Below are 26,457 nucleotides of genomic sequence, written 5' to 3'. Positions count from 1 at the left end.
ACTTGTTGAGGGATATGTTGAGTTCCTGCTCCAACAGGAACTTGGGCACCATGTGGCCCCTTGTAATTTATGGACAGTAGATCCCTAGGATTCTTTGGAATCATAACTATTTTACATCAGTGACATAGTTCCTACTTCTGATTACATATCCATGCTTCTTTTAGAAGAATTAAATTTTGTTTGCTTAACTTTTTGAATATTAAAATTTATGTAATTTATTCTTTATTTAGCATTTCATATCTTTAAATCACAGTCTGCTGTGAATGAGAAGCTCTAAAAGTAGAGTGTTGTAAAGGTCTGCAGCAGGTTTGCAATTGGCTGATGGGGTGTGGCCTGAAGAAGATTCATCAGGTGGAGAAGAAATTACTTTTTTCTTCTTCTTAAAAATATAATTTAGATGGTTGCCAAGAGCCAGGGGAAGGGAGTAATGGACTGTAAGTGTTTTAATGGAGACAAAGTTTCAGTTTGAGAAGATGAAAAAGTTCTTGAGATGGAAGGTGGTGATGTTTGCACAAGAATGTGAATGTTAATGTCCAGAACTGTACACTTAAAAGTGGCTAAAATGCTAAACTTTTTGTTATGTATATCTTACCACAATAAAAAATACACAGTGTATCTTCCATTTAATTTAGGCTAAGAATGTTGTATAACTTAAGAAATTTTTTTTCTTAATTGTCAGAGTAAGAAGAAAATTGTCAGCTAAAAAGCCGTTATGTCTTAGCACATAGCTTATCTATAAAAGTAACAGGCAACAAAATGATAATATTCGTTGTGTAACAAACGGCCCTCATTTGAATTTCCTTAGAACTCTGTAACTTATTATAACTTAATAGATTGTGGTCTACTTAATTTCTTATCCCTGGAGCTTTTATTAGTTAGTCAATAAATGTTGATGCAAATTGAATCAAGAAAAACTAGTTAGTTGTCTAATACTAGATAAAAGAACAAAGTGGGAAGGGCTATGTGAGTGTTTTTAGGGCTGGCTGACCTAAGGTTTCCAAACAAGTAATTGCCATGTGTATGATCCGAAGCAGATATTAATGTTGTGCTTATTCTAAGAACACCAAGTCCAAAGCAGGGTTAAGGTCAATATTGCTTAAGTGAGTTAAAGCTTAATGAAACATCTACTTACATAGAGAACTTTTGTTCAAACTTAAATATTATTTTTCAAAATTAGTTAACTAATAGTTAATGCCTACTTATTCTTCATTGTATTAATTAAGGTTCATATTTTCGCCCCGCTCCAATCCCATTTGATTGAGCAACTCTAACAATTCTTGTTTTTAGTTAAGCAGGTTGGAGAGGAATCATATGTAAGCATCACCCTCTGCTGATTTCTTTAAAGGTCAGGCACCCTTGGGGAAGTAGGGTCAAGAATATAGTGGCATTATTAATCCTAGATCATGCAGGTGAGGACAGAAGTGGACCCCTCAGTCCTATCCATCCTATCACACAATAAACATGGGTAAAGTGGCCTGCCTTACACTCCTGCTGAGCTTGCATCCCTCCCTGTGTCCCCAGCACTTCCTGGTGCCTGGGGCCGAGCACGTTGGTAAATGTTTGCTGAATTAAAACGAATGAGTGGAAGATCCTCACATCTTCTGCGTGCACCACCGTGGGTTAAGTGAATTCATCTCCTAATCTGGGCCCGACTATACACAACTGGCATTGACAGCAGTAAATCACACTAGTGGATGATTCTGACATTATCCTCACAGTTTCTTTAAAAAGATTGGGCTGGTTTGGCTGCTTTCCAGACCTCTCACAAAATGTCAGCTGCTCTTAAAAATCAACCATACACCTTACCAGAGGTTCTACCCCTTCTTCACGTGGTTGTTTTAGATATGAATTGCTGATGTTAACTTGAGAATGAATTTAAGATTTTAAAAAATGTCCTTGAGATATTATACTCTTCATTAGTGAAAGTAATATGTTTCTTCATGGTGCCATTTACTTAATTTCCTATCACTGCTTTAACACATTTTCATGGATTTAGTGACCTAATACAAGACAGAGTTATTATGTCATAGTTCTGTAGGTCTAAAGTACAGTAGACCTGGCTGGGTTCTCTGCTTAAGGCATTTTTCCTGGAGGCTCTGGGGAAGACTTGTCCTTCAAGGTGTCTGGAGATTCCCAGAACCTTCCCCAGGTTCCATGATTTGCTGGGAGGATTCACAGGACCAGTGTGTAGTCATACAGCTATGATTTAGCACAGTGAAAGGACACAGAGCAAAATGAGCAAAGGAAGAGGGTGCTTGGGGTGAAGCGCAGAGGAAATCAGGTCCAGGTTTCTACAGTCCTCTCCCAGGGAAGTCATACGGGACTAGCTTAATCGCCCAGCAGTGAGTTATAGAAACCCACATGGAATATTACCAACCAGCTGAGCTCATGTACTGGGGGCTGGTCATGTAGGCACCCTCTGCCTTGCATGTAACAAAATCCCAGACTCCCAGAAGGAAGGCAGGTATTGAGTATGAACCACACTGTTGGAACAAACATTAGGCACAGTAAGCCACCTTTATCATTAGAGTCTTGGGAATGGGCCAGCCTTGCAAGCAGGCCTTTCAGAGGGCAGCAGTCAGGACTGCCCTCCTGATGCTTCTGCATACACACTCACTCACTTCCTTGTGGGTGTAGGACCGAGACACTGATCTCCTGTAGGTTGCCAGCTGGGGGCTGGTCTTTGCTCCTAGAGGTTTCCCACATCCCTTATGCTTTCTGTGTGGCCTGTTCTTGCAGCAGCGGGTCAAGTCCCTTTTGTCTTTAAATCGCTCTTTGTTCTTGTTCTCCTTCTGCTGCACCTCTCTGATTTCCTCTTCTTCTAGCTGGAGAAAGTCCTCTACTTTAAGGGCTCCTGTGGTTAGACTGGATCGACTTGGGTAATCCAGGACAGTCTTCCTAACCATAATCCCATCTGCAGAGTCCCTTTTGCCATGCAAAGTAACATATTCACAGTTCCTTTCTTTAGGGCCTGGACATCTTTGAGGCCTTTCTGCCCACCCCACTGTATTTATACATCTCTGATTTTTTTTTCTTTCTGCATTTGGTATCCTTTCCTAGCAAACACATTTCTCATTGGATCTGAAGATGTTTTCCAGAGTCATATGAAGTCATGTTGCAGGGGTATCTGAGCACCTGCTCGCAGTTGGTGTGTCACAGGTGTCCCCCCTGAGAGGCTGCTGCCCCGCCATCACTAGTGTAGCTCTCACCCACAGCAGCGTCCCCAGCTTGTGGCCTCACTGATGTAACCTTGACCCCCAGCAGCAAGAAAGACTGTGTATTGGCTTTCTTCTCAGGAAGCCTCCTTCTACTTTTATAAGAAAGTCCAAATCAAGCACTCCTTCTCTGGCCTTAAAAGTTTTGTGGATGTTCTCCCTGTCATAATTATTTTAAGTGACTTTTCTTGTTCTTCTGGGTCTATCTGCTGTCTGTGCTAACTCTGTCCGCTAATACATGTTAACTCTTTCCAAATTCCGAAAACTCTCAGAAAAAGGTCAATCCTAACTCCTTACTGAAAATGGACATGAGATGATAATAAGACAGAAGATCTTTACTTATGTTACTTTGGGCAAGTTGTCCATATGCTTTGCCACATGTTTGCCATGGAATATTAATTAATATGTGACATGCAAGGTATACCTCTCTAAATTCTCAAAATTATGAAATTGAGACATGGCTGGCCACCAAGTCTTTGACTAAGGGATTTGAGGACTGCAGGTCCAGTTACTGAAGGTTAGTTATCCAAATTGACTTTCTTAAAAAAAGAAATTATGTTCTTCACTGGTGATATGTTCCACTTTAATATTTTTTCTTAATGAGTGACTGCTTCCATGGCTGAACTGGATTTCTATGTGAAAATAACCAAAAAAATTAAACAAATACTCAGATCTGTGAAATACATTCCAAAAGGGTTTTATTTAAATGGAAATAAAGGCATGTGTCTTACATGACAGAAAAGGCATCACCATCTCTCACCAAGGGATGCACTACATCTCAGGACATACAAACTCTTTTGATGTGCAGAGTAAATGTCCTCACTTGAAATGTAGTGGAAGAAGTATCACTGTTTGAACAAGTTTAGAAGGGGTGCATTTCCTATACGATGTGAACAATCATGGTTTATATCGGTCATTTAGTAAACCAGGTGGCTTGACCAAGCTTGGTGCTAAACGTCCATAGGACTTAGAAGATGAGTTTGCAGCTTCAGCCCAACTAAATCAGGAAGTGGCCAGAGTCTTAGGACGCTGAGGATCATAGACCAGCAGTGCAGTGAGCAGTGCAGCAGATCGGTGGTCACTGACAGAGCTCACTAATGTTGAGTTTCTACTGTTTCCCTGAGAATATGTCAGCCAACACTTACATCAATCTACTGTGACTCTGAGATTCATTACAAGAATTTTGTGGGGCAGCCCTTGCGAACCAGGATTCTTACCTGCAAGCTAATGTGAGCTCTGAGCTCCCTGGGGGCCTCTGGACCAGGCTGGGGAGAGGTGTGGGCGCCAACCACTGTCCTGCTCTGAGTCTGGGTCTGTGAGCATCCCTGGTGGGCAGGAGAGGTCTGTGAGTGGGCAGCCTAGAGCGCTGGCAGTATTCTAGAGGGGTGTTGGGGCAGCTCCATCACCACCCTCCTGGGCACCTATTTGGTCTTCTTGGGACCCTCTAGCAAGCCTTGTCCTTCCCAGACCACCTGCCTGCCCTGACTCTGTCTCTTCTCCCTCGCCGTTCCAGTTGTTTGGGAACAATGGGCTGACTCAATGAGAGCCAGGCCAATACCCACCTCTCCTCTCGGGAGACCGTGCCTAATGGTGTCCACTGCAATGGTGTCCTCTGTTGAGGCTTATCTGGCCCAGGGACCACTGGGTCCCTATTGGCCATGGGGACCTTTCCTCCTGCAATTCCTGGGTGTTTTTTCTTCTATTTTATCAATACTTTGTCTTCATTCTCATCTCCTTACTATTTCTCCCTCTTCTCCTCTATCCTTCTATTCTTTCCTTATCTATTTTTTTCACCTATCATTAAATACTTTTCTCCTTATTTCTCTCTTCTCTCTCCATTTTTCCCTATATCCCTCTTCTATCTGTATTGTTACAAATTCTAGAAAATCCACTTGAATCAGTCTAGGTAGTTTGGGAATCCGACCACACGGAGAAGGGGAGGGTTTAGCTGGGTCTCTGGAATGGCTGTAACTTAAGAGGCAGCCCTGCCCTGTGCCTTCTGTGGATTAGCTTCTGGCATTCATTTTCCTATATTGGTTCAAAAATCTGAGGAAATGCTCGGACTTACTTGGCTCTGGCTGAGGGGAGTCTCAGATCTCACCACCTGTGAAGAGCTGATCTGATCAGGACGGCTCCCAGGCCACCCTACACTTAGCACCGAAGCCCCTGGATTGGGGGGTGGGGCCATGTAAAGACTTGATGTCCACCCTAATGGGGGCACTTAGAAGGGAGGGATGCTGGGAGGGCCATATTATCAAATTTCCTGTTCTTTGTCTCTCTCTCTCTTTCACTCTCTCTCCATGACCTTTTGCTTTCTTTTCTATTTCTCTGCTTTCCTCTTCTTATACATCTTACCTTTCTACTCCTCGCCTTCCTTTTTTCTCTATGAATTAAAGGACCTAGATTGCTATGAGTCCTGCTACTCAACATGTAACCTACGGACCAGCAGCATCACCCGGGATCTTGATACAAATATGGAATCTCAGCCCCCACCCCAAACTATTGAATAGAATCTGCATTTTAACAACATGAGCAGGGGATTCCAGTACAAGCTAGATTGTGAGAAGCACTGACTGGGATGAACCAAGTCCCATCTGTGGCGGAAATTGTTTTGCCCCTTAACTATCCTCCAGCTGCCTGGATCAGAGGAGACTGTGCCGCCTGCTCTAGGATGCAGCTTATCCCACGCACGTGTTAGCCTGAACAGGTGATGCTCTCTGTAACAGGGCCTCAGGAAGCTTGCTCCAGTGCCCTCTGACTGCAAGACACCCTCTTTCTCCCTGATAGTCACCAACCTAGGGGGGCGGAGCCCAGGTATTTTCTCATTGTTATCAGTGAATAACAATCAAGTGGTTAAAGTTAGTCCTATCTTTGAGAACTATAATATTTCCTGAATCGCTATACTCTGCATTCATCAGGAGTTTATTCTTCATATTAAAAATTCATCAGAACTCTAATTCAGAAGTTGGATCCTTTATGAATTTAAGATGGAAATTGTTATTCAAAATGCATTGAATTAAACTTAGAATTTAAGTGCATTTTTCTTCCTATGCAGGCCCTTTGTGTGAAAAAGGCATTCTTCTAGGAGAGGACTGGCAAAATACATTTGAGAAAAATAAGAAAAGAAATTACTTGTAATAAACATAAGTTCTAGTATAAATAATTCTATTTAATAGATTTCTTTCGCCTTGAAAAAATAGGTAGCAGTAGGTCCTTAAATGAATATAAAATAGACATAGCAAATCGTTTGAACCTTTGTTCTTCTCTAGATCATTTCCAACCTAGAACACCAAGTAGACTAATTAATAAGGCTAATTAATATTGTATTGAAAGATTCACAACAATCTCACAGTGCTCTAAGAGAGCAACAAAGGTGACCCCAAATTTGCAGGGCAGAAAAAAGACACGGAAATACTGGAAGCATGGGGGTTGGGAAGGGGACTGTTTGTTATACCTGCACCACTTCATTTATTTAAGAGAAAGAGCTGGTGCACATATGGCAAAATATTTACCTTGTTAAAATCTAGATTATCAGTACATGCATATCTGTTTTGGGGGGATGTTTGAAATATTGCATAATCAAATTACTAAAGAATATTGGATTCAGGTTTAAAAGAATTACGTTTACTTGGTATAAATAGAAAGATCATATGACTGTGTAGTTTCAGAATAAAGAGGGATAAGAACAGTGTCAAATCATAATAAGAAAAACTGGACTCAGAGATAAGGAGGGTTTGTATGTAAGGAAGCAGACACTCTGCTAAGTGTGAAGCTCTATGGGTAGAAGGAGCGGAAATTCTCTTGACAGAGATTCCTGCTAATTCAGTCATTTAAATATATGTTGGTTTATTTCAGGTCTAGGTTAATACATTTATTGCTAATGAGTTGATGACTCAACAGAGCCAAGCCCCACATCAGGTAGGAGGTTGCAAAGAAGGGTCCATCCTACCACATCAGGTAGGAGGTTGCAAAGAAGGGTCTGCAGAGTGTGCCTTGGCTGTCTGAGGCTTGTGCCAGCTCCAGGCTTGCCGATTTCAAGTTTGGCTCTGAGACTGGGTGGTTTTGGGCAGAATAGGAGCAGCATTTCAATGATTCTGTATCGATCTCTTCCATGTACTTGGCCTTGTCAGGGACACGGCCCTCTCCTTCCTAACCATTCACCTCATTACGTCAAGCGCATTGATCCCCGAGGCAGTGACTTTGTACCATGGACAGTCTTGTTGATTGCACTTACCATTGTGGACCACAGTTGAATTTTCTGTACATGTCTCCCCCTTCTGGGCTCTGAGAGCCATTAGGTCAGGGATTAATCTCCTCAGAGGGCCAGGCCTATAACAGATTCTCAATAAGGAGTTGTTAGATTGAGTTAAGGAAAAGTTGCTGTTCTCAAACAGACCTCAACCCAGATGGTTAGTTAAGTTAAAACTTAGCCAACTGTGTGATGCTGCGTGTGTGATGGGAGCCTTTTGGTGCCAAGCCTAAGTGTAACAAGAGGCTTAACACTTTTTCCCCACAAAGTTGTACAAGGACGATGCCCTACTGAACCTGAGAGAGAGGTGTTTCCATTTGCCCTTCATTGCAGGTCTCAGTGACAATAGAGATAAAAGCTGGATTTGGTCTGTCGAAAACTCTCAGAGCAGCTGAAAAGGTTGAGGCAGAGAAGTGAATGAGACACCTGAGCTGCTACCACAAAGTAGCCGATGGGTCCCTGGAAACCCAGGATCCAGTAACAACTGCCTCTTGCCAGGGCCAGCTGCATTCGGTGGGTGTGGAGCGTCCTTCCTTCCATTTGTCGATTACAATCCTTCCCAACTTGAAAACCTTCACTCAAATCCCTTTTACTCTGTACTAAAATTGTGTAGACACGCCCTTCTTTTTCTACTCCTAGGATTGTTCATTTTTATTTCTCAAGTATTACTTTTCTTTTGCCATATTTATTCACCTCGTGCTTATTTCACATCAATTCTGGCATCAGGGACTACAGCTTGTTTATCCCGATATCCTTTGTACCTACTTTATTGCTTTGCAAAAGTAACGATTTTGCTCATTTGAATTGCCAGGTGTTATCAGGTTGGGAGGGAGGGGTGTGGTGGTGAGGAGAATTTTAAATATGCAGCAGGATAAATAGCAACTCTTGAGACATCTTACAAATTACAGTTTTACTTTTCCTGGAATGAAGTAGTTCCAGAAGTGGTGTTATTAGAGATATATGGAAATTAGGATATATTTTATGAAAAAGGTAAATCTTAAACAGTAATATGAACAGAGTATGGCAGAGTTGTGGGGGAAATAGCTTTAGAAGTAGACTTTTTTATTCATTTGGGAGATGGCAAAAGTATTGTTTTTGATCAAGAAAAGTAAATGATGGAAAAAGTGAATTTTTACCAAAAAAGGTGCTCCGGCAGCAGACTCATTGAAAGGAAGTGCTGCAGAGCCAAGTTTTGGGAAGGTGGAAGGCAGGAGAGCCCAGGGAGCATCTCACCAGGGTTTCATGGAAATTCTTCCTCGTGACTGCAGTTCTGGCAGCTTAGCCTCATAGGATGTTGTACTAATAGTGGGTCTCATAGGGAACGACAGGCAAAGTCTACAAATTCTACAATTTGCACACATAATGTAAATGTACAGAAGGCACAGATATGGTATGTACTTCAGGCTATTCATGGGTGATTTCCTGGGTCTGTTGTTTTGACATAAAAGACTCAAGTGGTTTGGTACCAAACTAATTGGGATCTTGCGAAAATGGCCCCCAGCAGAGGTGGAGTGTTTGGAGCACTGCTGTGTTCACAGCCCTTGATAACTCCTGTGGTTTCTGCACTCTGCAGTCCTATGCCACTTAACACTTAGAACAATTTTCTGCCTTTGATGCAGACCACATTTTATATATTTGTATAGACAAAAGCAATGATGATGATGAAATTTTAAAATTTTGCAAAACAGGAAGACAGGCTTTGAGTACTTTTTTTAATATTAATATCACAGTCTCAAAACTCTGAGATGTTGAGAATTTCTGATCAGCAAACCTCAAACTTTCAGAGTGGCTAAGACTAGGGCAGCAGTTGAGAAGCTGGATGCTGTTCAAGCATGTTTAAGGGTCTCAGACAGAGAGAAATATTGGTTTAGACCAGGGGCCAGCCAACTTTCTCTATAAAGGGACAGAGAATAAATAGTTTTGGTTTTGTAGACCATGCAGTCTCTGTTGTGACTGCTCAACTCTGCTGTTGTGTGAAAGTAGCCAGAAGCAATATGTAAATGAACGAGTGTGGCAGTGTTCCAATAAAACTTTATTTAAAAAGCCACACAGCCAGCTGGTTCTGGGTTTAGGTTGCCTACCCCTGGTCTAGTCCACTTTGTATCTATTTAAGGTATGATGTATGGATTCAGTATGAAGAAATGAAAATTACAACATCAGTGTGACACAATGTAACCTCTCCCACTTGAACTCCACAAAACCTTTGCTAATACTCTCGCTTAGGACAGTCCTTTTCAAACTGTGTCCTAGAAAAACTTTCTTTTCATTTTAAATGTATGCATGTAATTTGATGTCTTTCAGAATAAGATATAGATAGTATACATCTGATCTATGATATTATTACATAGCATTTAGCATAAAACTAAGGTTAAAAAGAGAATCAATTTAAAGAAAACTATTAAACCAATAAGAAGTGTTATACTGAGTACTTAGTGAGTGCCTGACACTGCTTCATGCGCTTTATACATATTTATTAAACACATCCTCACAACAGCCCTCTTATGCCCAGTTTACAGAAAAGGACACTGAGGCATGAAAAGTTCAAGTTCACTATCCTCAAATCACAGAACTAGTTAGTGATGTAACAAGGATTTGAACCCTAGCTGTCTGGCTGCAGGGCCCACACTCAAACCACCTTAGCACAGTACAGAGGATTCATGTTGGAGGTGAATAAAGTGATGGTACAGGATGGGGATCCTCTTCCTCAGGGCATGGGAAGCAAGCACTCTCAGACAGTACTGGTAGGAGCATAAAATGGCATAAGCTGGGGATATGCCCAAAGCATATACCCAAAGCGGGATCTTGAAGAGATGTTTGTACACCCATGTTCATCACAGCATTATGCACGTCCTTGGAGGACAATTTCTATAAACTTAAGTGCTCAAAAGCACCACCCGCTATTTAGAGCGCTGAAGATGACAGCCCAAAAGGAGTAATGCTTTTACGTCCTGTCAATATATCGTCTACACCAAGTAACAATTCCACTTCTAGGAGTTAGTCCCACAGGAACACTCAGAGGTGCACAGAAAGTGCCTGTAAGAAAACTAAGTGCATTGTTTACAGTCAAGATCCAGTTTTCTGTCAATAGGTGAACACAAAGAAATTACGAGACTCCATTTTATGGAATAATATAGTATTATATGGAATTCATTCCTTTGAAAACAATGAGGTTATTTAATTAATTGATCTGTTTATTTATTTGAGGTAACGCTGGTTTAAAACATTATATAAGTTTCATGTGTACAAGATTATCAAATGCATTTATTCATAATGAGATTTAAGAAACATTTTTTTTTTACAGCTAGGAAAAGGGATGTATTTATTGTGCTTCCATTAGAAATTTCCAAGATGAACATATACGTATATGTGCATGTAAATATATATAGACTATTTCTGGAAGCATACAAGATAAATTATTAATAGTATTTCTCATTCTGGGTAAAGATATGCCATGAGTACGCGATGAATGGTATTTTTAAACTACATGCGTATATTGCTGTTCAATTCAATACCAGGTTTTGAAAGGATTAGAGAAAAAAAAGCAAAGGCAATACAAAATAGTTTTTTAATTGTGGTAAAAAAAACATAACATTAAATTTACCATCCTTACCATTTTTAAGTGTACGGTTCAGTGGTGTTAAGTATATTCACGTTGTTGTGGAATAGATCTCTAGATCTTTCTCATCTTGTAAAGCAAACTTAAACCCACTAAACACAAATTTCCCTCCCCATCCCCTCAGCCCTTGGCAACCATCTCTCTACTATCTGTTTCAATGATTTTGACTACCTTAGATACTTCATATTAGTGAAATCATACAGTATTTGTCCTTTCGTGATGGTTTATTTCAAGTAGCATAATGTCCTTGAGTATCCATATTATAGCACAGGACAGAATTTCCTTCTTTTTAGGGCTGCATAATATTCTATTGTATGTATATCCCAGATTTTGTTTATCAGTTGCTATGGTCTGAATGTTTGTATCCCACCAGAATTCATACGTTGAAATCCTAACCCTTTAAGGTGATAGTATTAGTAGGTAGGGGGTTTGGGGAAGTGACTAAGTCTTCCACTAAGAAAGGGCTTAGTGACCCATAAAGAGGCTCCAGAGAGATCCCTACCGGATTCCAACATGAGAGAATGCAACAAAAGTCTGAGACCCAGGGCTTCCCTGGTGGCGCAGTGGATGAGAGTCTGCCTGCCAATGCAGGAGACACAGGTTCGAGCCCTGGTCGGGGAAGATCCCACATGCCGCGGAGCGACTAGGCCCGTGAGCCACAATTGCTGAGCCTGCGTGTCTGGAGCCTGTGCTCCGCAACAAGAGAGGCCGCGATAGTGAGAGGCCCGCGCACCGTGATGAAGAGTGGCCCCAATTGCCGCAACTAGAGAAAGCCCTCGCACAGAAACGAAGACCCAACACAGCCATAAATAAATAAATAAATAAAATTAAAAAAAAAAAAAAAAAAAAAGTCTGAGACCCAGAAGAGGGCCCTCACCCAAACTTACTGGCACCCTGACCTCAGACTGTCAGCCTCTAGAACTGTGAGCAATAAATTTCTATTGTTTGTAAACCACCCAGTCTGTGGTATTTTGTTATATCAACTTGAATGGACTAAGAGATCTATTCGTCCATCTACGGGCAATTGGGTTGTTTGCACCTGTTGGCTATTGCGAATAATGCTGTGATAAACATGGGTATACAAATATCCCTTCAAGATCCAGATTTCAGTTGTTTTGGACATATACCCGGCAGAGGAATTGCTGGAGCTTATTATGCTAATTCTATTTTTACTTTTTTTGAGGAACCTTCATATTTTTATAGTGGCTGTCCCATTTTGCATTTCCACAAGGGTTCCAATTTCTCTGCATCCTCCCCTAAATAGTGTTTTTATCTGGTTCCCTTACCCACTGAAATAGCCTCAAGATATGTGGGGAGATGCAATCCACATGGACCCTGAGTGCTTGTGTGCTCTTTCTAGATAGGCTAAGAGTGAAGGCTCTAGCTGCATTTTATCCAGGCCATTCTCAGGGTGTGCTAGAGAAACAGCAGTCCTGAGAGATGAGAGGCCAGCCTCCCCCAGGCAAGGAGCAGGTCTGCATCTTCTCATTACAAGAGCAGTGAATCCCCCGAGCGTGGTGCTCGATCCTCTAAGGCAGCCCACTGCCTGCAGCATCATCCGTCCTGGACCCTTTGCATTACCTGTAGCACATAGGGAGGTTCATGGGAAACCGAGGCAGTATTCACTAAGCCGTGTCTCTGCCACGTGAACAGCTTCCAAAATGGTGCCATTTCTCAGATGTCTTTCTGGATGACCATGAACTATACGACGCTCAGTCTCTCTGTGCTGGTGTTTGGAATGCTTTCAGTTATCGTCTTTTCTCTTTCATGGTGCTTTTGTGCTGATCTTGTTTCCCAGATTATACACTCGACCTAAATTATGTCAAATATAAGATCTGTGTACTAACTGTTAGAAGTCAAACCATTTATATGGCCTTTTTATTAAACATAAAAAATATAAAAATATGCTCATTACTTACTTGAGATTTTCAGCTCACATTGGGATTTAGACTTAAGTTTCCTTCATGTAAGTAGATTCTAAGTCATTTCCACAGTGAATATATTCCTAATACAGGCTTTTAGATGATATAGATAAGAGTAAGTACTATTTCAACTTAAGAAAAACCTTTTTGGGTGACTTTCTTCTTTTTTAAAAATTAATTTTATTGAAATATAGTTGATTTACAATGTGTTCATTTCTGCCATGCAGCAAAGTGATTCAGTTATGTATATATACACATTCTTTTTCATATTCTTTTCCATTATGTTTTATCACAGGATATTGAATATAGTTCCCTGTGCTATACAGTAGGACCTTGTTGTCTATCCATTCTATATATAACAGTTTGCATCTGCTAATCCCAAACTCCCAATCCATCTCTCCCCCAGCCCTCCTCACTCTTGGCAACTTCAAGTCTGTTCTCTATGTCTGTGAGTCTGTTTCTGTTTCCTAGATAAATTCATTTGTGTTGTATTTTAGATTCCACATAGAAGTGATAACATCTGATATTTCTTTTTCTCTGTCTGACTTCACTTAATATGATAATCTCTAGGTCCATCTGTGTTGCTGCAAATGGCATTATTTCATGCTTTTTATGGCTGAGTAGTATTCCATTGCATATGTGTACCACGTCTTCTTTATCCATTCATCTGTCGATAGAGATTTAGGTTGTTTCCATGTCTTGACTATTGTAAATAGTGTTGTAATGAACATTGGGGTGCATGTATCTTTTCTAATTATAGTTTTCTCTTGATATATGCCCAGGAGGGGGATTGCAGGATCATATGGCAACTCTATTTTTAGTTTTTTGAGGAACCTCCATACTGTTTTCCAGAGTGGCTGCACCAGTTTACATTCCCATCAACAGTGTAGGAGGGTTCCCTTTTCTCCATACCCTCTCCAGAATTTGTTATTTGTAGACTTTTTAATGATGGCCATTCTGACTGGTGTGAGGTGGTACCTCATTGTAGTTTTGATTTGCATTTCTCTAACAATTAGCAGTGTTGAACATCTTTTCATGTGCATGTTGGCCATTTGTTTGTCTTCTTTGGAGACATGTCTATTTAGGTTTTCTGCCCATTTTTCAATTGGGTTTTGTTGTTGTTGTTGTTATTGAGTTGTATGAGCTATTTGTATATTTTGGAAATCAAGCCCTTGTTGGTTGCATCATTTGCAAATATTTTCTCCCAGTCCGTATGTTGTCTTTTCATTTTGTTTATAGTTTCCTTTATTGTACAAAAGCTTGTATGTTTGATTAGGTCCCATTTGTTTATTTTTGCTTTTATTTCTATTGCCTTGGGACACTGACCTAAGAAAACATTGGTACTATTTACTTCAGAGATTGTTTTGCCTATGTTCTCTTCTAAGAGTTTTATGGTGAGGTGGCTTTCTTCTGGCATATATAAGGGTAAGCTAGGGCTTCCCTGGTGGCGCAGTGGTTGAGAATCCGCCTGCCAATGCAGGGGACACGGGTTCGAGCCCTGGTCTGGGAGGATCCCACATGCTGCGGAGCAACTGGGCCCGTGAGCCACAACTACTGAGCCTGTGCGTCTGGAGCCTGTGCTCCGCGATGGTGAGAGGCCCACGCACCGCGATGAAGAATGGCCCCAGCTCACCGCAACTGGAGAGAGCCCTCGCACAGAAACGAAGACCCAACACAGCCAAAAATAAATAAATAAATTTATAAAAAAAAAAAAAGGATAAAATCAATCAGTTCAATTTAAAAAAAATAAAATAAAAAAAAATAAAAGGATAAGCTGTCTCTGAGATTATATTACATTGGTTTGGATGCATGGACAGGAGTGCATCTGTCTGCCATGCACCCTAAATACCTATAGGGTGAGCTCCGGACCTGAAGCACATGACTCATCTTCCAGTCATTTTCCCAATTACCCTGTGGTATGCTTGAAAACCTCTGCTTATTTTATTGGCATACTCTACCTTTCACTTTGTCCTTGAGGAGGGATCAGTTAAGAGCTAAGGAAGAGCAGTTTTGAAGAAGAGTCGAAGGTCAGGGCATTTTTCTAGATGGAGCTGTGCATAAGAAAGAAGGGCAGGTAGTGGAAATACCAGAACTTAACCTCACACTACAGCTATGGCCAAGGGAGAGAAGTTCAAAATAAATAATATTTGATGTGCATTAGACAAATGAAGTTTATTTGGATTTGAACTCCTGCCTTCTCTTTTGTGTTTTTTAATGTTCTTAATCATTCAACCTGAATGGCTTATCTTCCTCTCAGAGCTTTGAACATTTTAATGATTCAGTATCCTTCTTTTTGAGAAGAGAGAGAAGAGAAAAATCACTTGAGCAGTGGAAAGAGATCGCTGGGGAGCTCTTGTGTATGCTGCAGCAAATGCTTTATTAGCTAAAGTTCCCACTGATGGAAAATTCAGACATAGGAAAAGCTCCTACATATTGGAAGAAAATTTGAGAGTTTCCAAAAAATATCGTCAGAATGGAATGCAAAATTACTGTGGCAACACTCTTTCATCCATATGTACCCAAGTAATAATAAGTGAAATGGTCAGTGAATTACATCGCCAATAAGTTTTCTATCCTTAGATGAAATAAATAATAAATACATGAGTCACTTATTAAAGGAACCTGACTGTGATATCTAGGGTCTTTTGAAAACCCTCCCCTGTCAAACAGTACAGGGCACCTTTAAACTGAAAGGAATTAAATCTCTCCCTGTATGAGTTTCCTAGGGCTGCTGTAACAAAGTACTGGAAATTGAGGGGCTTAAAACAACAGAAATTTATTCTCTCATAATTCTGGAGGCTGGAAGTCCAAAATCAGTGTCTTGGCAGGGCATGGGCAGGGCAAGGGTCTCGGGAGAATCTCTTCCAGGTCATTCTCTTAGTTTATGATGTTGTCAGTAATTCTTGGAGTTCTTTGGCTTGTAGATCATCACTCCAATCTCTGCCTCCACTGTCATGGGGTGTTCTCCCTCTGTGTCTTTATTTCATCTTCCCTCTGTGCATGTCCCTTCTCTTCTTGTAAGGACCCAGGTCATATTGGATTAGGGTCCACTGTCATGACCTCATCTTAACTTGATGACTTCTGCAAAGACCAGATTTCCAAATAAGTTCACATTCACAGGTTCCGGAGTAAGAACTCCAATATATCTCAACGTGAACATGACAGTGGCCTGGAAGGACAGAGGTGGCTATAGTCAAACGATGCTTATCGTAAAGGAAAAGAGGCACTTTCTCATTTTGTTTGTTGTGCCCACTTTTTGTAAGGGAAGAAGAAGATTAATCTGGAATTGATGAGAAATTGATAAGAAATGCTCTGGACACCATGGCAAATGGAATGTGAGAAAATGAGCAAACAACACCCCTGAGTACTACAAGGAGTGGCATCTAGAAAGGGAGGCTGGGGTTTGTGTCAAGGTGAAGAACCGTGGTTGGTGTCTGACATTTACTGAGTGTTTATTGTGAGCCAGGCATGGTGTTAAGCATTTCAGGTGCATCATATCATTTAATCTTTCTCCATGAGTGTCTTCATTTTACAGACGAAGAAACTGAGGCTCCGAGTTACACAATGGTCAATTTCTGTGTTACTCTGGAATATTCTAAGGTATGATTGAAGTAGCCCTTTATTTTCCTGTTTATTATTATGATTAATTACGTGCAGTGAGATAGATTCCCAGAGCACACAGAAGAAAGAGAGGATGAGAGGGAGGAAGACTTTACAATGCAATCGTGTTCTTGGTGGGGCAGAGGCAAGTCTGGGTCACCTTAGGGCTGGGTTTAGGAGGTGAGGGTGCATCCAAGGGCAGTGGTCAGAAAAGACCTGGAGAACTGCTGACCTCAGGATCCTGAATGGACACCTATGTGCTGTGGTTTTGCTGTTGTCCCAGCCCAGGCTGTGGCTCTGTTCTTAGGGATCTGCCATCTTTGCTCAAGGTTCCACATAGAAACAAAGATGCTGGATTGTTTGGTGCCTTTGTGAATTCTGTCTCCCTACTGGGAGTGAGATGTAGAATAGACACAGATGTTCCTGCCAGGTTTGGAAGCCAGCGATGAGGAGTTCAGCGTTGGACAAAACGCATTCCCTGCTTCATAAAGGGGTGTGGACTTGCTCAGCTCAGGACCTGGGGTGTCTTGGTTCAGGGAAATGAGAGACAGAGCAGTTCCAGTCCAGGCTTTGCTTTTCTGCCCTCTTATCTGGACACAACCTCTCTGAGCATCAGTTTTTCCTGAGTCTTTGTCCTTTACTGGTCCTTTCCTCAGTCATAGGAAGCCCTCAAGATGCATCAAGATGTATATTATTCCCTAAATCAATCTGAACCCAATGCTTGGTCCTGAAGAACTACCTTAGGCCAAGAATCAACCAGGGAAGGGGAGGAAGGATGAAAGGAGGATGCAGGGGAGAGGTGCACAGGTAAGGGTCCTAGCTCAGCTGTCACCTGCAGAACAGAAGCAAGTGGCCTTGATTGTTCACACCTCACTTTACCTGCCTCCAGGTTGGAGCCTGAAGAGCTTGACTGGATTCACTTCTCTCTATTAGAAAGTTGTTAGGTCATTTTCAAATTTCATTTTAATGTATTTTCTCATTTACACTTACTTTGGTTTTGCTTTCTGCTTTTTTCTCCTGATTTTGGCTTTATTACTTTCAAGTAACACTTTTCTTTCAATCACCATTTTCTTCTTCTTAATGCCAGCTTACGTTGTTTGCTAAGGGCTGCTTTTGTTACCTTCACTCCTGTTTTGTCTATTTGACAGCCCCCTGAGATGATCTATTTACCGCACTGTGTTCCCCAAGAAACAGTGGGGAAGTTGCCTAACAGACAATCTCCTGGGAGACTTTCCGCTACCCGTTTTCAGTGGGAAGCAGTTTCAGTCAGAACTGGCTCGCTCATCATAGCTGGGTAATATAAGCATCCGAATCACAGGGGGTGGGAGCACGTGGCCTCTCGGCGTTTATCTTGATTGAATCATGGGTGTGTAACTTTCCGTCGTTCAGCTCTTGATTTGTATTAATGATTCAGAGTTCATTACCTTAAATTAAAAAGGTGTTCCTGCTGGCAAGAGCTAGATAAGATTGTGGGCAATTTGAGACTCTCACTGTGTGAAGTTGATGATGACTATATTCCCTGGTAAGAACTGAGAAATTCTATCCTGTCCTGCCACCGTGTGACACCAAACAAGGTACAGTCGCAATGGGCTTTGTGTCACTGACATGAAATTGAGGGTGGGCGTGGTGGCACCCACCCAGAGTGCCCAGGAAATCTGCAGCAGTGGCTGGGACGAGTAGAGTTTCCCATTACCACAGGGAGTTCATAGGCAGGAAACTTTCTGTTTCTCATTGTATCAGACTGGGTCTCATTGCTAACATTTCACCTAAATGAAAATGCACTTTTACTTTGTTTAAATTTTTCTTGTGGTAAAATATACATAACATATAATTTACCCTTTGAAGTATTTTAAGTGGCATTAAGTACACTCACATTGTTGTGTCACTATCACCCCACTATTCATCTTCAGAATTTTTTTGAGAGGTAAAACAACTAATATTTACTGTGTATATTTTGTATACAATTGTTAAAGGTTACACTCCATTTTCAGTGATTACAAAATATTGGCTCTACGTGTCGTACAATGCGTCCTTGCAGCCTCTCTTACACCCAATAGCTTGTACCTCCCACTCCCCACCCTTTTTTTGCCCCCCTCCCCCCGGTAACCACTAGTTTGTTCTCTGTATCTGTGAGTCTGCTTCTTTTTTGTTATATTCACTAGTTTGTTATAGGTTTTAGATTCCACGTGTAAGTAATATCATACAGTGTTTGTCTTTCTCTGTCTGACTCCTTTCATTCAGCACAATGCCCTCCAAGTGCATCCATCAGAACTTCTTTCATCGTCCCAAACTGAAACTTGCTACCCATTAAAAACTAACTCCCCATTTCCTTTCTTTCTCCAGGCGCTGGCAATCACCATTTTACTGGCTTTATAAATTTGAATAGATACCTCATATAAGTGGAATCATATAATTTTTGTTGTTTTGTAACTAGCTTATTTCACTTAACGTTTTCAAGGGTCATCCATTCTGTGGCATGTGTCAGAATTTCCTTCATTTTAAGGCTGAATAATATTCCACTGTATGTATATCCCAGATTTTTTTAATCCATTCATCTGTTGGTAGATATTTGGATTGTTTCCACCTTTTGGCTATGGTGGATAATGTTGCTGTGAACATGAGTGTACAGATATCTCCTTGAGACCCTTCTTTCAACTTTTTTGGATATATACCCAGAAGTGAAATGGCTGGATCATATGGTAATTCTATTTTTAATTTTTTGAAGAACTGCCATAACGGTCTTGCAAGTGGCTGCACTGTTTTACACTCCTACCAGCAGTGCACGAAGTTTCCTATATATCCTTGCCGACACATCTTATTTTCCATTAAAAAAAAAAATAGCCAATCTAAAGGGAGTGAAGTAGTATCTTACTATGGTTTTGATTTGTATTTCCCTAACAAACATCTTTTTCTATGCTTATTGGGCATTTGTGTATCTTCTTTAGATAAATGTTTATTGCAGTACTTTGTGCATTTTAAAATCAGATTGATTTTTTTGTTGTTGAGATGTACAAGGTTCTTTATATATTCTGGATATGAACCCCTTATCATATATATGATTTGCAAATATTTTCTGTTGTGCCATTGGTTGCCTTTTTCACTCTGTTGATAATGTTCTTTGATGTATCCAAGTTTTAAATTCTGTTGTTATGTTTTGATATTTCTTCTTTTTCAATGTAAGCATTTATAGCGATATGTTATATTGTTATCTATTTTGGCTTATGTTGTCTGTACTTTTGGTTTCATATCCAAGAAGTCATTGCCAAATCCAATGTGATGAAATTTTTATACTATGTTTTCTTCTAAGTGTTTTATAGTTTTAGGTCTTATGTTTAGGACTTTGATCCATTTTGAGTTAATTTTTGTATATGGTGTAAGGTAAGGGTCCAATTTTATTCCTTTACATGTGAATATCCAATTTTCCCAGCACCAATTGTTGAAAAGACTGTCCTTTCTGAATACATGGTACCCTTGTTGAAAATGATTTGTAGATCACTTTGTGAAACATTGACATCTTAAAAATATTAAGTTTTCTAATCCATGAACACAGAATGGTTTTCCATTTATTTGTGTCCTTAATTTCTTTTAGCAATGTTTTGTAGTTTTCAGAGTACAAGTCTTTTGCCTCCTTGACTAAGCTTATTCCAAAGTATTTTATTCTTTTTGATAATGTTGTAAATGGAATTGCTTTCTTAATTTTATTTTTGGATTGTTCCTTACTAGTGTATTGAATTGCAACTGATTTTTGGGTATTGATTTTGTATCCCGAAACATTGTTCCCTGATTAGTTCTAACAATTTTGGGGGGGGGGGCGTGGTGGATCTTTAGGGTTTTCTACCTATAAAATCATGTTGTCTGCAGAGATAATTTTACTTCTTACTTTACAATTTGGATGTCTTTCATGCCTAATTTCTCTGGCTAGGACTTGCAGTATTATGTTGAACAGAAGTGACAAAATCTAGCATCCTTGTCTTGTTCCTGATCTTAGAGGAAAAGCTTTCAACCTTCACCAAAAATTATCATGTTCAGCATGGGTTTTTCATATATGGCTTTTTATTATGTGGAGGTAGTTTCTTCTATTCTTAGTCTCTTGAGTGCTTTTATCATGTAAGTGTGCTGACTTTTGTCAAGTGCTCTTTCTGTATCAGTTGAGATGATCCTGTGCTTTTCCCCTTCATTTCATTAATACTGTATATGACATTGCTGGTTTTCTATATATTGAACCACCCTTGCATTCCAGAAATAAATCCCACTTGGTCATGGTGCATAATCCTTTTAATATGCTGCTAAATTTGATTTACCAGTATTTTGTTGAGGACTTTTGCATCATTCTTTATAAGGCATGTTGGTTACAGTTGTCTTTTCTTGTAGTGTCTATGTGGCTTTGGTATCAGAGAAATGCTGGCCTCAGAATGAGTTAGAGAGTGTTCCTTCTCCTTTAAGTTTTGTAAGAGTTTGAGAGGATTGGTGTTGGTTCTTCTTAGTTCTTCTAAATATTTGGTAGAATTCATCCATGAAGTCATCTGGTCCAAGGCTTTTCTTTGCCAGGAAACTTTTGGTTACCAATTAAATCTCCTTACTAGGTCTATTCAAATTTTCTGTTTCTTTTTGATTTAGTTTTGGTAAGTTATGTGTTTCTAGGAATTCATCCATTTCACCTGGATTATCCAGTTTTTTAGTGTACAGTTCATAGTAATCTCTTATAATCCTTTTATTTCTGTTAAATATGTAGCAATGTCTTTGTCTTTATTTCTGATTTCAATTATTTGAGTCGTCTTTTTTTTATTTTCCTTAGTCAATCTAGCTAAAGATTTGTCAATTTTGTTGATTTTCAGAGAACCGACTCTTGGTTTCATGGATTTTTTCTATTGTTTTTCTAGTCTCTCTTTGTTTATCTCTGCTCTAATCTTTATTATTTCCTTCCTTCTTTGAGCTTTCAATTTAATTTGTTCTTCTTTTTCTAGTCCCTTAAGGTGTAAGGTTAGGTGGCTGATTGTGATATGTTTCTTCTGTTTCAATGTAAGCTTTTACATTATATTTTCCTCTAAGTACTGCTTTCCCTGCATCCCATGAGTTTTGGTAAGCTGTGCTTTCATTTTCATTTTCATTTCATTGTTTTCTTGATTTCCTTTAGTTCTTTGTTGGTGTATTCCTTTAACGTTTTGAGCATACATAAGATAGTTGTTCTAAAATCTTTTTCCAGTAAGTCCAAAACCTGTTTCTTGAGGTATGGTGTCTGGATATTTATTTTGTTCCTTTGAATGAGCCTAGTTTTACTGTTTCTTTGTATGCCTGGTGATCTTTTGTTGAAAACTGGGCATTTTAAAAAACAGCCACCTGTCCCAGTCTTCTTATACTTGCTCTACACAGGGGAAGACCTTTGTAATCAGCCTAATGTGATGTCTTAGGGTCTTTTCAGACCTGTGTTGTCTCTGGACCAGTGCGTGTGTTTTTTTTCCCCCAGTTCTCCTATTTATACATCTGCTTTTAAATGTCTTTTCTAAGAGTCTCACTCTTGCTTACTCTTGGGGCCTTAGCTGTCCTATTGTACTCCTCAATCAGTAATCTCTTGTCCTTGGTGTCTGTGGGTCTATAGTTACCTTTGCAACCATTTTTACAAATCATACCCGCTGCTTCCCATGGCTCCCTTATTCTGAGATCTGAGCCATTTTTGTTTGTCTGAACTCTGAGTTAGGTGTCAAAAGACCAATCCTTAGGCAGCCCACAGACAGGTTAGAACATTGCAGATCAGTCTGCTCTCTCTCAGGTTTGCAAAAGGGGGCTGGGGATCTGGCTGCCACTTTCCTCAAGCTGCACTAAAAAGTGACTAAAAAATGCCACAGGTTTCCTACCCTTTTAAATGTGACATTTTTTGATGGTGCGTTCGCTTGGTTGTTGTAGATCTTTGACTCATTTCTATAGTTTCTATAATGCCTTTTTAGTCTGTTTCTGGTTATGTACTTAAATCAAAACAGGAACATATTCTCGTCACTGCTGGAAGAAAAGAGTCTTTACTCTGCCAACCTGTCATGTGTGATGGATCAAAGGGCCCTTAGGACTGCACGTGGACACTGTCACTTTTTACAGAGAACCAATTGACCTTGTATAACTGGAGATGCTTCCCCTCAAACACAGCTCTGCTCCCTCTGCTGAGGGTGGTGTCAGTCTCTCCCAATGCTGCTGGAAATGGAACACTGCATGCCTGGACACCCCACAAAACTAAAGGGTACTGACGTGCTCCCAGGCCAATACTTGTTCAGGAAGTGAGAGAAGTACTGTAGATATAAAAACATGCCAGTTTCTAAGGCAGCCTTCACTCCACATAGGAAGTACATGGCCAGGATTTGATTTGATAAAAAATTAGTATCACAGTTAGAAACCAGACCTGACCCTGAGCTCCCTTAATGACTTCATCTAATGTCTCCCTGTTGACCCACCCAGGCCTTATCTTATCCTGTGTCTGGCTATCATTGGCTCTGCCGGTCCCCTAAGCCCTTCCCTGCCCCAGGATCTCCTCTCTCTAGGTGCATTTCAGGTGACCTACACTTACCAATTTCTATCAGATGTTTCCTGAGGGCCATCTGGATGTGATCCTAACAACCCGGGCTGAGTGATGCCACTTTGTGGATTCACTAAATGACACATTTCTGTGGGTCACGTCCTCCCAGCCCAGCGGCCCTAACAAGCACCAGCACAGAAGCTGCTGGCAAACGCTGGGAGGAGCCCTTAGTACTGCAGGGAGCTGCCGGGGGCAGCCTCTCAGGGCCCCACACCCAGGGCTCATCCCAGGAGACACTCCTGAGGAGGGGAAGACAGGGCTGTGGCCTTGAGGAAGGAGGGACCACTCACCTCTCTGACCTCGGGCTGGAGAAGGACGAGGGCTCGGGACCGCGGAAGACGGCAGGGAGCTCGCCCTCCTCCCTGAGAGCTCGGTGAGCTGCATCCAGGCGAGGAGGTGAGACCCTGCTCACTGCCCCTCCCTCCGGAATGCAGTCACTGCTACTGAGAACTCTACCCCAGCCCTGATTTCATTGTGGCTGGTTAGAAAAAAGGGAAAACAAACAAAACTAAAACCAAAACCTGACTCAGCACCAGAAGATAAATGAACTTCCGTGTGTATGTAGCACCTTTTAAGGATTTGTCTAATTCCAAATGAAATGATCTCTATTTTAACTCATTACTGATTACTAATTTTCTTCATTTCAGATACAGTCTATAACAATAGATTCCCGTCTGTGTTCTGAAGCAAATCCCCCAGCCTCGCCTCCCACCCCTGTGGGGCCTGGGGAGAGGGGAGGCATCTTCCCCCAGAGAAGGTGGGCATATTCCCCCCTCTCCCCCGTGCCTCCCTGGTCACCCCCTTGCCTGGGGACTGCGGTCTCCCTTCCTTACTCTCACACTCAGGGCCCCTCACAGAGTGGCCCTGACCTGACTCCCCAGACTCTTCTCACCATCCTGTTTCCTAAACTTCAGCCAAGTTCCGCCCAGCATCCTAATTGTCCGGAGAGTGTACCGCCTTCTTCCAAGTCCAGGCCTCTGCATGGAGGTTTGCTCTATCAGAAATGCCCCTCCTCTTGTGGCAACAGTTTAAATTCCTCGTTATTAAATTACAAATCTGCAGCCTCCTCCTCCTTGAGCGTTGCCTGATTTCCCAGCAAACGTATCTGCTGCAATTCCCTGCAGAATCACGTCAGGTCAGGGGCCCCTTGGTGCTAGTTTCGGTTCCTGCATCCCAGCCCGTGCATCCCTGAGCGCACAGCTCCGTCTCATTTGTCTCTGCCGTGGGTGTTTCCTCATCAGTTAGTCTCCGTAAACGTTGTGAGTGAAGTATTTTCTACATTTCCAGGTATAAGCACCTGCCATCTCATAAGATAACTTTCTTAAAAGAAGTGATTCACGGTGTATAGAGCATATTGTAGTTTAACCAGTGGTGGGGGGCAGGGTTGATACAAGTTTCTTCTCATTATTCCTAATACCAGCTCACCAGAGTGATGCTTAAAGGCAAGGACAGTTATGCTAATTTTTGCAGAATAATTTTTAATTCACAAAAACCATTAATTCCAAGACTGAAAAGTTGTATGTGAGATAAGCGTATGGTTACTACATCCACAAGCAAATTTTTACAGCCCTGGGACATTATGATGCCCTTAAATCCTCTTGGAACAGGTTGAAAGTTAAACTGCATTGAGGATTTCTGAATTGCTGATACTATGATATACCATAGTTTTTTTTTTTTTTAATTTTATTTATTTATTATTTATTTATTTATTTATGGCTGTGTTGGGTCTTCTTTTCTGTGCAAGGGCTTTCTCTAGTTGCGGCAAGCGGGGGCCACTCTTCATCACGGTGCGTGGGCCTCTCACTACCACGGCCTCTCTTGTTGCGGAGCACAGGCTCCAGACGCGCAGGCTCAGTAGTTGTGGCTCACGGGCCCAGTTGCTTCGTGGCATGTGGGATCTTCCCGGACCAGGGCTCGAACCCGTGTCCCCTGCATTGGCAGGCAGACTCTCAACCACTGCGCCACCAGGGAAGCCCCCATAGTTCTATAGTTCATCTAAATTAATAAAATGAGATTTAAAAATCACATTAAAAATTGAGCAAAAGCCAAACTAACTCTTTTCGTATTAATTAAATGATAATAAAGAGAAGTATGATTGTCCCTTTCGTAAAACATACCAAAATTATATGTTAGATTACATTCACTTAGCACAAAATGTCTTTCAAAAATAAATTCTAAGCACTAAACAATCTGAGGGATACACCTGTACAGTTTTAGTTGCATATCTGCGTGTGCATGAGTGACATGCCTGACAGCTTGTAATTCATGTTTTAAAAAATGATTCAGTATTTTAAAAGAATATAGCAGAAGGATAGCTTCTTATGCCTAAATCACCTGTTGTGCAAGGTCCTCACTCTAGTGCATTTTACACAATAGGGTTTTATTAGTGATAAACCATGGCTGACAGTCATAAGCGCCAGTGTAAATGGGGAGAATGAAAATAAAGATGGGGCCTGAGAAACTGAGCTATTGTGAGCCAAGGTCCAGGAAGCAGACTCTCTAATAGCTTATTGGGTGTCTAGGAGCCAACAGAACCTTCTAGATAGTCTGTATAGGAAATCATCTAGCTTTCCCAAACTACATACATTTGGAATTAAAATTCCATTTGCTTCCAGTATCATTGTAAATGGGGGAGTAAGTCCCCCTTGTAGGGTCTTTAAGGGCCACTGCAATATTTCTGCAGAAGAAATTACAGGGTTTATTATACTCACAGGTCCTAGAGGAGAAGACAGGGCGCACCTCACCATTCAGCAGCCACCTAGCAGGTGGGGAGTCGAGAGAGAGTGAGGACCTTGGGCAAGTCTGGGTGGAGCAGAAACAAGGCCTGAGGAGATTTCATTGTTTCTTGGAATGTCTAAGTCACAGTCGGGGAGGGCAAAAAGGGAATCTTGCGGCAGGAACCAGCCTGGGCACACCCACGCACCTGGTCCCCTGGGTGTTGAGGCAGCAGGAAAATAGGAAATTAAAAATTTACAATCCAATCATCTTCACTCTTTATTCTCATTTTCAACCTTATTTTCCAAAATATACAATCCTTAGTTCTCCGAAAGTTAGGGAGAGGAAACTGGCTTCCTATTAGTTAACGGTGATGCAACATTGAAACACTGGACATCCTGCTGAGGTTTCCATGGTGTCCGCTGGGCTCTGCAGCACCCAGCTCCTGGAACTTTTCAGACTCCTCAGTGAATTCATTATTGTTTAAAAGAAAAGAACACCCCGTCTTTCTGTTTTTGTTCCTTCTGTCACTGTTTTTATTCTACCTTGCCTCATTCTACAAACCGTCGGCCATGGAACTC

At 41.1% G+C, this 26,457-nt stretch overlaps 1 protein-coding gene across 10 annotated transcripts in view; it reads left to right on the top strand.

Moving 5' to 3' along the window:
• LOC309634363 (contactin-associated protein-like 3) overlaps positions 1 to 26,457 on the top strand; it is a 142,067-nt gene that overhangs the window by 100,298 nt on the left and 15,312 nt on the right. For 2 of the 10 annotated variants that reach the window (XR_014248032.1, XM_082404312.1), the window contains one exon: positions 231 to 627. The exons of 5 other annotated variants lie outside the window; for them this stretch is intronic. Coding sequence is in view for 2 of the 5 variants with exons in the window: in XM_082404312.1 (XP_082260438.1) it covers positions 231 to 263 (33 nt within the window). In the remaining 3 variants the exon portion in view is untranslated. Of the gene's footprint in view, positions 1 to 230; positions 628 to 18,945; positions 19,016 to 23,808; positions 23,834 to 26,457 lie in introns of those variants that run through there. 3 more of the 10 variants (XR_014248030.1, XR_014248031.1, XM_082404313.1) reach the window with 3 other exon arrangements.

Source organism: Balaenoptera borealis (genome assembly GCF_965194805.1).
Source record: "Balaenoptera borealis genome assembly, chromosome: 8".
NCBI lineage: Eukaryota > Metazoa > Chordata > Mammalia > Artiodactyla > Balaenopteridae > Balaenoptera > Balaenoptera borealis.
Note: the sequence above shows the minus strand (reverse complement) of the source record. Positions and strands in the feature narration are given on the sequence as shown.